General features: G+C 39.2%; 1 protein-coding gene across 1 annotated transcript in view; it reads left to right on the top strand.

Annotated features, from left to right (window-relative positions):
- Positions 1–13,620, top strand: part of TMC1 (transmembrane channel like 1) — a 68,158-nt gene that overhangs the window by 6,075 nt on the left and 48,463 nt on the right. The window contains exons 2-4 of the mRNA XM_075447066.1: positions 2,217–2,282; positions 2,412–2,787; positions 8,296–8,436. Of these exons, the coding sequence (XP_075303181.1) occupies positions 2,217–2,282; positions 2,412–2,787; positions 8,296–8,436 (583 nt within the window). The remainder of the gene's footprint in view (positions 1–2,216; positions 2,283–2,411; positions 2,788–8,295; positions 8,437–13,620) is intronic.

The raw sequence follows: 13,620 nt of genomic DNA on the forward strand, positions 1-13,620 counted from the left end.
TCAAGCAGTCTGAATCTGTTAACTAGTTTAACAGTTTATTTTACCCGAAATTTTGAATTCAGACTGGTGCATTTGTTACCCTTATGCTATTAGAATTAATTAAACCCCAACAGCTACCTTCTGTCCTGCTTAAGCCTCTGTGTTGCATGGTCCATTGTCACTTTCAATATTAAGACAATATAATGTCAACTCAAGCACAATACACTTTCACTGCAAATGCATGTTTCAGTATATATGAGAAGCCTCCAGCTGTTTGCTTGTTGTATGTGCTCATCACATCTGCAGTGAAGCCAGTCCTGTACCATTAAAGTACTTCCCTAGGAATTTCTGTTTGGCTGGAGGTAGATCAGCAAAAACATTAGTTGCAATAAAAGACTATGCCCTATTGTTGCATGCAAAGTATCTCTTTAGAAGTGTCTGTCTTCATCTTTGCAAGATTTCAATAGCAACGTAATGGTCTTTGTCAAATGGAGATCCTGTTACTGTCAGCAGCAGAAGGCATATGTCCAAAGAGAACAAAGGAGCTCTTATTTTCACATTCCACTGATGATATTGAATGATAACATTTTTGCATGGTCTTAGAAAATTATTGTGCAGATACTCTGGAAATGGTAGAAAATGTAATTAGAGAGAAATATTTTGTGGAGGGAACTCAAACTCCCTACATATGTCTCAGTTTTAATATGCCTGTCAAATTCTGGATAATAATGCTTTGCCCATTATTGCACACAGTGAAACAGGAGCCTAGATTCCTTCTTGTTTGCAACCTCCCATATTTTACTGCTTTTCTTGGTACTAGGTAAAGCTAAGAAGTTGTGCCTGATAGTTAGCTACGGCAGTCCCTAGGTTAATCAATTTGTGTGTAAATTTTTGATGAATCACACTAGTGGCTTAATAAGATTTATTAAAGGAACTAAGGAACTAGGGAACGGGTGGAGAAAGACAGAACAAAAAGGAAAATTCAAAAACATTACAGATGAGTGATGAAGGAAGATAACTGTAGTTCCTTCTTGTCTAAAAAATGCAACTGTGATCATGATGTCACCTGTCCTGTCTGTACAGAGGGAAAATTAAATAACATATACCGGGAACATACATGGTCTTTTGGAGTGGAATGACAGCTGTCTATTTACATTCATGGTAATGTTTCTTAGTGTTCTCAGTAATGTTCTGCTAACATGTATTTCCGTATGTTCCACTGATGTGCCTCAACTGCTGTCCCACATGTACGAGCATAAAGACACTTCAGGAGAGCCTATTATCTCCTAGCTTCTCAGATATTAGTTGGATTGCTTCTGAAGAAACATTGTTGGTGAATATCACTAGCAGTTTCAGGAGTGACCCATTAAATAAGAAGTTCATACCAATATTTGCAGAAAACATATGAATTAAATATTGTGATATAATGTGTATGAAAGAGAGAAATATCTTCCTTCTCTATATATGAATTGGATACTTTTCTGGTTATTGATGGGTAGCAGACATAGCATCTCTTACTGAACTTCCTGAGACTGAAAAATCTAAGCAAGAGATCCACCCCAAATCAAAGGAGTTTCTGAGAAGAAATAGTACTTGCTTTTGTAAATAGGCTCTCTCTCTAGAGTAACCGATGTTTTTATCATCTGCTGAGTGGCAGAAGAGGGTTGTGGTACAGTACAAGAGTGAGCTGGGTCAACCTCTTTCACAGTGCTTAGAGATTTTTTTGCTGGAACTTTCTTTGCCTGCTCTTTCTTCTGGAACTGTGCTCTTCACACATGCTGCAGCTATGAAGCTTCATGCCCTCCAGTCAGTCAAATCAGAAAATGCTTCTCTTAATCTTCCTTAATATTAGTCAGTGCTTATCTTTCTCTAAGAAAATCTCTGAGACCTGCCTGAGAACCATTTTCATATTCATTGTTCTTTTCCTCAAATTGTAGGATATTGCTATCGTGTTTATTTTTGAAGGTACTCCTGTCCTACATATTTCTTCCATGAGAGGGAATTCTTCACGGTATCATCTTGCGGCTTGCTTATTTGGGTGCTGAAGGGAAGTGTAACTATTTTTTTCTGCCTTCATCTTATTTCTTGAAAACTCTTTGCCGTGTTCCAAAAAAGTGGGTTTGTGAAGTCATGTAAGGGAGTACAGTGCAGTAGTTGCCAAGAATTTCTTAAAACCCCTACATCCCTAATGACTGATCCACACTTCACATGTACTGGCCTTTGTGTTCACTCCACAGATGACAGTAATGTTGACAATGAAGAAGGCAGTGCATCTGAGAATGAAGAAAATGACAAAAGAACAGGTCAGTAGGGTGGATTACTTTGAGGACACACTCAGATGATTTTTGGTTATCTGTATGAATGAAGGAGGAGGAAAGTTCTACCTGTAACATACTGCCTTCTCTCATGTGTTTTTTTTTCCTCCATCACAGATAAAGGGGGGAAGAGAACAACACCAAGAATAAGAAGGGGACATGCCAGAGGGAGAGCCAGGCGTGGTGGTGATGAGGGTGAGGATGACGAAGATGGGACGAGGAGAGCTGGTCATCGCAGACACAGAAACCGCAGAGGACGGGGACGAGCATCTGGAAATGAGGGCAGTGATTCTGATGGGGACCCTGCAAAAGCCAGGAAGAACCAGGCAAATCAGAAATCCAAGGAAGATGATGAAGATGAGGAAGATGAGAAAGGGGAGGATAAAACTGGGAAAGGCAAAAATGAGAAGAAAAAGGATAAAAAGCCTGATAAGAAAGGGAAAAAAGAGAAGGCCAACAAGAAAAAAAAAGACAAAAAGAAATCAGGATCTGGGTAATTAATTTTTTTTTTTAATATAAAATCGTGGTTATCTTACATAAAACCTGCTTTCATTTATAGCTGTGAAATACCAAGAGTCATTATGACTCCTTTACTCATTACAGCCCGGTTGGACAGACTTTGTTTTTCCTGCAGTGAGGAAGCTCTGACTGAGTGAAATGTGCGCTTTGCAGAAAGCCATGCCCACTTCAGTGGAAGGGAGTCAGTGGTTTGTCGCAGGACCAGGGTGGGACCTCGGGAAATGACCAACTAGGCCCTTCCAGGACTGCTGATACCCTGAGGATTTGGTCAAATCTGGTCAGGCAGAACTGGAACTCAGGCTGACATCACCCTTTTTGTAGTTAAATGTACTAAGTTTATGAGCCTTTCTCTGGAGAAAGGGAGTGAAAGTGACAGAGGAGGGGAGCAAATCACAGAGAGCGGCGACATGTCAGGTGATGTAACAGGTGACATGTCTCCTGCTTCTTCCTTTCCCCAAAACTAAAACCCCCCAATCTCCAAGCTGATAACCCTCCAGAAACCCAAGGTCTAGTTTTATTTCCAATGCAGAACTAAAATCTTGACACTTTTCACAAGAGTGGGTTCTTGTTTCTCAGCCAGGATTGAGCCAGTTTTTTGTAAAAGCTCAGTGCCAAAATTTCAAGAACCCAGAACCAAGGACTGAGATGGGATTTTCCAGTCTGTCTTCCACTCACTTCCTCTGAAATGCTACCTTTCACTTTTCCAAAGCATTTAATGCAACCTGGGGGCTTTGGAAGTCCCCACTGACATGGAGCACTTCAGACAATCATTTTGGGGTTTGTTTTTGCCATCCTGGCATTCTCTTTCTCCCTATCCCTTCTTGTGCTATTGAAAGGAAACAGCCCCTGGGAGTGGTGTATAATAGAGCAAATAGAGCTAGGCATGCTTATCTCAGTGGAGAGGGAGAGAGACACCCCTTCTCCCATTCCCCACTTGCTACAGCGGTTTGTGTTCCCAATGGCATTGCTGTAAAGCACAGCAGGAGTCAAAGGAAAGAAAAAAATACAGTGAGATATGCTATTGCATTAATTTATCTATGATCCCATTTCAATATACTCTTACTTCATTTCCTTTCCTCACAAGAGCTGCAAAAATCTTTCCTTGTACTGGCTCTTCACTGTGGTGCCAATTGTACCCCTTGGTGCAATTTCCTGTACTCATATAGCAACAGCACCAAGGGTGTCAATCCATGTTCCTTTGCTTATTATTGCCTTCCATTGTAAATATTTATTTAATGTTAATTAAAAAAAGAACACTGAAAATGTAAAATTGAATGAGGGCACAATGTTTTTTATTGTTGTCCAAAGTTCTTAACATTACAACACATATGTTTAGGCTAAATAGTTAGAAATTGCTACCTGGAACAAGACTTCATTCTTGAAGAAACAAGCGTAACATTTGAGGAAAAACTGGATGCTCTAGAAGACACCTCAAGAAAATTGTAATTTTAGACTTTTAGAAGACCAGCTGACAAGAGAGCAGAGTTATAAATATAAAATTGTTCATAAAGATTTTTAAAATAAATGCAAAAATAATGTAAGAATGAAGGAAAATGGGCTTCAATCCAGTTGTGATTCAGATAAAGGATTTTCAAACCTTCAGGACAGAAGAGAAGGGTGGCAGCATAGAAATTTAGCCTGTCTAGCAAGTCCATGAAGACCTATCACAACAAATGCTATGTACTGTTTAAAAGTACATCTTGCTGACATATTTTTTTAATGGCCAAGACATTTCAGCATGGGGAAGCATGACAAGAGTAAAATAAGAAGTTGAGAAAGAAAAAAGAAGAAAAAAATCTTAAAACTAAAAGAAAAGTAAGATTAAAAATTAAAGTTATTCCACAGAATATAAAATTGTATTTGCTCCTGTCGTTGTGAGTTTTGCCAGACTCTATGACCAGTGCCCTTTTTGGCTAGGTCATAGTACAGATCAGTAGAATCCAGTGCTATTACCCTCTTTTTCCTCCCTACTTTTCACCTAAATCAGAGAAACCTCTTTATGCCTGTATTATTCCACATAAAGGATATAAAGGAACCCAGCAGAGCTCTGTGTTGATTCTTTTTTTTTTATATACAACATGATTATTTTGATCTCAGCTAATTTGTGATAGTGAGTTTCACAGGGTAATTCCATGGTGAAAGGAATTATTTCTGGGTGAGTTTTAAATCTTCTGCACTTAGATGCTGCTGATGTTAATCTGGTTGATTCTTACCTGCTAATGAGGGTGTGAGAAGGGCCTGCTCTACGCAGTTCATAATCATCATCCCAAAAATATTCATGATAAATTGCTCCTTGTACTCTCACTGTGAACACCTGTGATGTTCCTAGTTTGAAAAGATATTTTGTTCTTGTTGGCTTGCCTAATTGTGACTGATTGGTCTTACAAACTGTACGCAGTCACTTGAGCTACAAATCCTTATATACTGCCTAGCCTGTGCAATTTCTGTTTCCACTGTGGAGGTTTATAAGTGAGCTACAAATCCTTTATATACTGCCTAGCCTGTGCAATTTCTGTTTCCACTGTAGAGGTTTATAAGTGAGCAAATCAAATGATTTTTAGTAAGATTACTCAAGAGTATAAAGCTTATGCAAAAATCCAGGGGTACACGGAAGATTGAGGCGGTATATTCACTGCATCTTTTTGCTAGGAGGAAGATTGCTGAAGAGCATTAAGGGATATTTTGGGGGTTATCAATAAACAATAGAATTTTCACAAACAATCAAGAGGAAATGTAGTCAAATTTATTCACTCAAGACTATTTAAAGTCCTACCATTTTTTTCCCTGAAAACTTCCAGTCCCCAAGGAAACATTTTCATCTTAATTTTTTACCTCTGTAAAATGACTTTTACAAAAATCATGAGAAAATTAGATTACATCCATAAAGAGGAGGTGAAACTAAAACCAAGACACAGTCGTATAATATGGGCATAAAACCAAAACACAGATTAATAGTACAAGCAAGTTCATTATGTGTGTGATTTAAGGAAGTGCCACTGATTTCAAGAACTCTGCTGATTTAGGAAAAGTTGCATTGTGTGCATGGAATTGGAGCCAAGGAATATGGTAGCTTGATACGAAATTATTTAGTGATGCTTTGTGCTCTGTGTTAGCCTGAAGGTCACAGTGAACCCTGCTGTCTTTCAAATGTAGGAATCACAACCTTTCATGAAAAGCTAAGACTTTTGGTTGCAAAAGACAGAATTCTGATTTCCTGACTTGAATCTCATAGTGTTCAACCACTCAAGCTAAAGGAAAAATCTGCTGTAACTGCATAAATTTCGATTGTGTAGTGTAAATACTCCTGAACACACTGTTTTCTTAGAAGATGCTTAGAAATTTGGAATTTCTATTACTTTCCTGGTTCCAAAGAAAAATGAAAAAATAAAAAAGAGATATGTTTGCAAAGACAAATAAAGCAGTAGTAGGAAATAGGCACAAGAGCAAATACTATCCCTAGTTTACCTCTTGTGTTCTGCTCAGCTTCCTTTCCTCAGTAAGCTCACTGCATTAGCACCTGCCACTCATACTTCCCACCACTCTCCCTGCAGTTTTGTAAAACTGCATATTTCAATTTTGTATAACCCAGCAATATTCTGCCAAAGGAAATCCTTCATATTTGGCTTGTTGCTGTCTGCTTTGTAAAATGTAAACAGCTGAATTTAACCACTAAGGATTTAAAGCTCTCTCCTTTAATCCTTCTGTTCTTCTTAAAGATGTGACTCTTCTTGCATTATAATGCCTCAAAATTTTATGCACATATTTTTTTACTGGCCTTCATCTGTTTGACTTAAGTTTTCATATAGTTCTTCACTTGCTCAATGCGATACCAGAATGACAATAAACATGTCTGGTGTTCAGTAGCAGTATTTCTTTCTGTAGATTTATGTTTTTGGTGGTACTTGTTTTTATCACATGAAGTTGGAAATTTTATGGCTGGTAGGTTCAACTTTCTAACATGACAGTCTTTTCAATAAATAGTATTTGAGTCTTCAATAGCAGGGCATCTAATAATTATGAGAGCCTCTTTCTTTCCTTCACTGACTTACTCCCGTGTGTCTGAAATTTTTAAACTCATCCCTTGTAGCTTTTGCTATAAAGATGTTTATTTCATGAAAACTGAAGGTAGATGACCAATGAGAATTTCTTATTTTGCTGTATTGCAAAAAGAATTTTGCTTTTATTGTGTGTGTTCGTTCAGAAACTTTTCCTATTCTTGCTGAAAAACCATTTATCCTTCATGTCACACAAATAAACTCTTTGACCTTTATGTCACACAAATCTTTAACTACAGCTGTGTTGTCTGTTTTGGGAGAAGAAGAAGAAAATTATAATTCTTTAATTATCCAGGAGATAGAAATTATATGATTGGCTGACGTAGGTAATGAATCACTACACTCTGACATTGTATTTTTAGTATCAAACTCCCAGAAAGGTGAATTATAAGCAGAACAGACTGAAGACTGCTTTCTTTATAAAGTCTGAGTGAAGTGTTCCCAAAACAAACTAGAAAACTTTTTAACCCCCACACCCCGCACTCCATTTTCAAACACTGAAAGCAGAAAAAATAAGGCAAAAGAAAACACAACAAGAAACAAACAGAAATGCATCAAACTGCTTTTATCAAGAATTCCGTGACAGTCATTACTGTCAGGTTTTTAGGGCATGAAGTCAGAGTCTAATGATTTCCTTTTTATCATTTTCCTGTTTGCTGGTTTAAGAAGGGGAAACACCTGTTGCGAATGATTTGCTATATGCCATTATATGAGATGTACAATAGCTCATAGAAAGGATATCTATGCGGGTTTTACGAAAGTGGACATTGCCTTAATCAGAAATCTTTCCAAAGATGCTACAAACCAGTCCAGGGAAAAGAAGTTCAGACTACAAACACAACACATCTGGAGATGCTTTTACTATTGCATCTGCTTACTCTGAGTGCTAGGACACAGCACAGCCTTGCTGCAATGTGGCTTTGAATCATTTCCATCGCTGAAATGTTAACTACCTTCATCAGCAGACAAGCTGCCATCTGGTGTTTAAGCTTTTCTTGGCTGTGGCTGTGGTGTCTCTTCTCTCTCCTGTGGCATGCTGAAGTGGGGTGAACACGTTCATTGTTATGGCTGCAGTGTCCTCACTTGCCTGTTGTGAGTTTGGGTTGGACTGTTAGGAGGCTGGTTACTCCTGCAGGAACAATTAGTGCCTGTCAGACACATCCCCAGGAGAGCTGCCCACTGTCGATGGGATGCTCTGGGTGTAGTGCTGGTTCAGCTGTGGCTCTGCACTTTGTGTAGAGGGTTTGCCTTTCATAATAAAATTAATGACAAGTCTAAATGAACTGTGTCCTCCCTTCTGTGCAACAATGAAGGTGTTTATCTTGGTCTCAAAGTTAACGAGAATTAACACCAAGTATGTCATTCGGTGAAAACTTCTGTCATTTCTGAGTTTTGGTGATGGTTTTTGTTCCTGCTTTTGTTTGAAGCTCTGATTCTGACTCTGAGGAGGAGCCGATTACAGAGGAGGAACTGGCCAAGCTGAAAGAAGAGGTAGAAGAAAAAAAGAAACTAATTGCCACACTACGAAACAAGCCATGGAAGATGAAAAAGAAGTTGTCTGTGCTGAAGTATGGTTTAATTTCCAAATGAATACTTGTCTTCCTTCTTTGCACTTTGCACTGTTTTTCTGAAGTTTCACTTTGTTTCTAGACCTGCTGACACAATTAACTTCATGCCATCTCTAATCTCTTTTTCACAGGATGTGGTTTCACAGAAAGTAGAGGTAAATGGCATTGCAGATCACTGCTTTCTTGTCTCTGTAGACCTGAAATCAAATATGAAAAACTTAGATCTTTTTATTATTTTTAAGTTTCCATTACATTTCCATACAAAATATTTCATTTTCTTCAGTTAGGTTAATGTTGGTAAATTCTTCCATTGATAAGTTTAATGTCTCATTCAAGAAAAATGATGTAGTGCCAGGAATACCTCAAGATTACTGGGGTGAGACTGGGGATTTATCTTTCTATTCTAACTTCTGGGAAAGAAAAACAGATTTTTATTTAACTTATGAAAAAGCAAACTGAATGGAAACTGAGCTTACTTTTTCATGCATTTTTAGATATGTGACATAGAAAACTGTATTTTGCGCTAGCAGACCTACCACTGTATTTTCATTAAGGCTAAAAATAAAGTTTTCATTTACAGTTAAATTTCCTTGAAGAACAGGAAACTGGGTAAATACACTTTATTCTTTTACCAAAACTGTTCCGCTCCTCTGTTTTACATAACTTGTTCACTGCAGTACTGCCCAAACACCAGCAAAACATATGGTCATGTTTTGTTAGTCACATCTAACAGAGAAAAGATGGTGTATCCCACAGACAGTGTTTGATATGGGTAGAAAACACAGACATAATGGTAGGAGAGAGCATATGAAATATGGTGTGGAAGCTCTACAGGTTTTTCCTTCTGGAAGTTAAGGTCATTTTGGGAAAGATACAGCTACAAAGAGGAAATGGTAGGTATGTTGTGAAAGGAGGAGACATGGAAGGGGGGTAAAAGAGAACAGAGTACCTAGGAGACATAAAGTGGAAGTATTGTGAAGATGAGAGAAATTTCAGAAAAAATAGATGAGTAGCTTAGATAATCAGATAGCAATTACTTTATTTTGCATAGTCTATAATTGTAGGATCCCCGCGTACATTAAGTTAAAATTTATTGCATTCTTACTATCAACAGAGCTTCTATTTTTATAGCCATTCTTTTATCTCAGCATTTCTAGCAACTCCTAGTTCCTAGGAAACTTCCTAGCCTGGTATGGCCCTCGGACTATTACCCATTATTGCTCCTCCATGTGGGTGGTGATGAAGATGCAACATGTAGTCCAAGGGCAATCAAAAGAAACTTCCAGGCCGTGGGACACATCATAAGGGAAGCTGGAGCAGAGGTAATTTTTTCTTCTATCATTCCACTTGTGGCCAGTGATATTGGAAGAAACAGATGGATCCAGTCTATTAACACATGGCTCCATGGCTGGTGTCACCAACAGAATTCTGGATTTTTTAATAATGAGATGGTCTACACAGCACCAGGCCTGCTGCTTTTGGATGGGATTGTTCTCTCTCAAAGGAGGAAGGGGGTCTGTGCTCACGAGCTAGTGGGACTGATTCACAGAGCTTTAAACTAGCTTACGGGGAGAAGGGGATAACATCAGGCTCACCCATAACAAGACATGGGGCGAAGCACCAAGATTTGAGGGACAGGGAGCTAGCGATTGCTCTCAGCCTGTTGCTCTGAGATGTGCTGGCTACACTGCAGCATACTTGAAGTCTTACAGAGAGAAGCCAGGGGCTTCTGATGTAATAGGACCCAAAAAGGACCCACCAGTGAAACATCTCAAAAGAAGTAAGGTGTGGTCCTCTAAAATGTTGGCATGGCCGACAGCCCAGCTGCAGTGCCTCTAAACCAATCCATGCAGCGTGGACAACAAACAGGAAGAGCTGGAAGCCATCATGCTGCTAGAAAGCAGGATTTAGCTGCGATTACTGAAACTTGGTGGGATGTATCCCATGACTTGACTGTGGCTATCGATGGCTACAGGCTATTCAGAAGGGACAGACGAGGAAGAAGGGGTGGAGGAGTTACCCTCTACTTCAAGAAATGGACAGATTGTGAAGAGCTGTCACTGAAGCGTAGCCATGAACAGGTTGAAAGCTTATAGATAGAAATTAGAGACCGAGGCAACAAAAGGAACCTTGTGGTCAACATTTAGTTCAGACTGCCTGATCAAGGGGAGCCGATTGACAAAGCCTTCTTACTCTAGCTGCAGGAGGCATCTTGCAGGCTCTCCTCCTGCTAGAGAACCTCAACTGCCCTGACATCTGCTGGAAAAGTAGCATGGTGAGCTGTGGGCAATCCAGGAGGATAAAGTCTTTGACCAGGTAATAGAAAGCCCTACCAGAGGTGATTCATTCCTGTACCTGCTGGTCACCAATGTGAGCGAGCTAACCAGAGATGTCAAGATTGAAGGCAGCCTGGGGTGCAGTGATCATGGATGTGTGAATTTTTTAGTCTTGAGGAATAAGGGACAAGCAAAAAGTAAAGTGAAGACCCTGAATTTTAGGAAGGCCAGCTTCCAGCTCTTGAAGGAATTAGTCAATGTTGACCCCCTGGGAAACTGCCCTCAGGGACAAGGGAGAAGAACAGAGCTGGCAGATCTTTCAGGACACTTTCCGTAGAGTGCAAGAGCTCTTGATGCCCAGGTGTAAGAAATCAGAAACAGACAGTAAGAGGCTGGCATGGATGAGTCAAGACCTGCTGGTCAAACTAAAGCACAAGAAGTAAATGCATAGGCAGTGGAAGCAAGGACAGGTATCCTGTGATGAGTATAGGGATGTTGCCTGGTTGTGTAGGGACCATGTCAAGAAGGCCAAGGATCAGCTGGAGCTGAACTTGGCAAGAGATACAAAGAATAATAAGAAGAGTTTGTATAGGTATGCCAGCTAGAAAATGAAGGTCAAAGAAAGTGTACCCCACCAACAAACATGACTGGCATATTGGTAACAATGAAGCAGAAGAAGGCTGAGGTACTCAACAATTTTTTTGCCTCAGTCTTTGCTGGCAACCTCTCTTCCACACCTCTTGAGTGGATGGACCTCAAGGCAGGGAATGGGGGAGCAAGGTCCCCCACATCGTAAGAGAAGATCAGGTTCACCTGAGGAACCTGAACATACAGAAATCTATGGGACCTGATGAGATGCATCCCAGAGTCCTGAGCGAACTGTCTGATGTAGCAGCCATGCCACTCTTGGTGATATTTGAAAAGTAATGGCAGTCAGGTGAAGTCCCTGGAGACTGGAAAAGGAGAAATCTTGCACCCATTTTTAAACAGTGGAGAGGAGGATGCTGGGAACTACCAACTTCTCAGCCTCACCTCTGCCTGGGAAGATCTTTTATGATGAGGATGATGAAACACTGACACAGGTTGCCCAGAGAGGTAGTAGATGCCCCATCGCTGGAAACATTCAAGGCTAGATTGGATGGGGCTCTGAGCAATCTGATCTAATTGAAGATGTCCCTGCTCATTGCAAACCATTCTATGATTCTAGTGTCAGCTGGTTCTCTCAGTCAGCTTATACGACATTGTAAAAAAGATCTGTTTGAAGACAACTGGCAAATGTATTTGCAGTGAGGGCAGGTGGTGATTAACTACAGACAGAAGCCTCTAAATCAGATGTGTGATTTTTTGCATAATACATTTTAATTCGGCCACAAGTTGTGCTTTTGAATCTGCAACTCCTTGATGAACGTCCTCAGATTGTGTCATCCTTTCCAGGTCGGAGGGAGTAGGAATATCAATCCTTTCCAGCCTTAAAAATTTATGTTACTACGAAATGTTTGAATTGGATGAGTGCTTCTTGTCATCCTCAGTGAATGCTAAATTACTGCACTTTTTTTATTCTCTGAGGTGGGCTTTCTGAATTAAAACAATAGTGAGTTTTCAAAATCCCACCCTTGTTATCTGTCTTTTTCTTAACAATTTCTATATTAATATTCAGGGTGAAGCGGTCCCTATACATTCAACCTGGGCAACAATTCTACCTAAAAGTGTACTTTGCTGCAGCCCTCTCTGAAGTAAGCTTGGAAGCACATTATCAGCTTATTTGTCCTAGGATTTGTATTCTAAGAGCAAATGACAGGTCTTCAGATTAGCTTACTTATTTTGAATCTACTTTTATTAACTGAAGAATTATTTTTTTTATCAGTTTACTCTGTCAAACAAGATTCTAGAAATAGTCACCTTTTATTCCAGGCTATCTCATTCAGATTTTCACAGTTCTATACAGAGTCACGCATATCTCAGCAGACAAAGCACATATATCCAGCAAAAAGCTGGAATAAAAAAGGAAACCTGAAAACTAATATTTGGTCACATTTTTAAATGTATGAGCTGAGAATTAGGTATCTAAATCTGTGTTTAGCATCTTTGATGAAAACAATGGAATTTGGAAACACTCTGTACCTTTGAAAAAATCAAACAAAATAATTTACGTACCAAAATACAGTCATAGACTAAATTTTTTAGTCTTGTTTTTTGAATTGGCTTTTTGGAATTTAAGTTCACCCGAGTTGCAATGGAAAACCTGGTGTTGTTATGCTGCCTAAAATAAGAAGCTGTATCTTATCAGTGGTGCTCTATGATGATTGTAGTTATAACAATACAGAGTATCTATATCAGCCCATTTTGGGGTATCCATGTATTTGGTTTGTATTTTGGCAGGTTATTTAAGATTTATACCAGAATAATTAGTCTGATAGATTAGCATTATTCTTGTACATGTGGAAAATGGACACACACTGGCTTTAAGTGCCTTAAACTTGTATATCAATAGCAAGTGACTTTTGAATACTCTTATACTAACATCTCCCGCTTTTTAAGTTTTTGTCAGCAGTTGTTATTAGTGAATGTTTCCCTATGTCATCTGCTTCTTCCCCTGTGCAGGTTTTAGAGTGTTATGGGATGTATGGGGGAAAAAAAAATAAGCCTATGTTCTTAAGGACAGAAGAAATTTCCCTATTCTTTGTTTTCCAGCTTCCACAATAGAGAGACAGTTCACTGGAGCTTTCTTGTCAGAATTATGAGAAGTGTTCTTTACTGGGATGCAAACCGGACTTCCAAGTTTGTTCTGTATTAGCACCTGTCTTTTTCCAAGATAGCAAGCAAAATGTTCTGCAGGAATGCTCAAGGATTTGTTACATATTCATGACAAAATAAGACCAAAATTAAGTACTTTTTCAATATTATTTTG

Source organism: Opisthocomus hoazin, chromosome Z, assembly GCF_030867145.1.
Source record: "Opisthocomus hoazin isolate bOpiHoa1 chromosome Z, bOpiHoa1.hap1, whole genome shotgun sequence".
In the NCBI taxonomy this organism is placed as follows: domain Eukaryota; kingdom Metazoa; phylum Chordata; class Aves; order Opisthocomiformes; family Opisthocomidae; genus Opisthocomus; species Opisthocomus hoazin.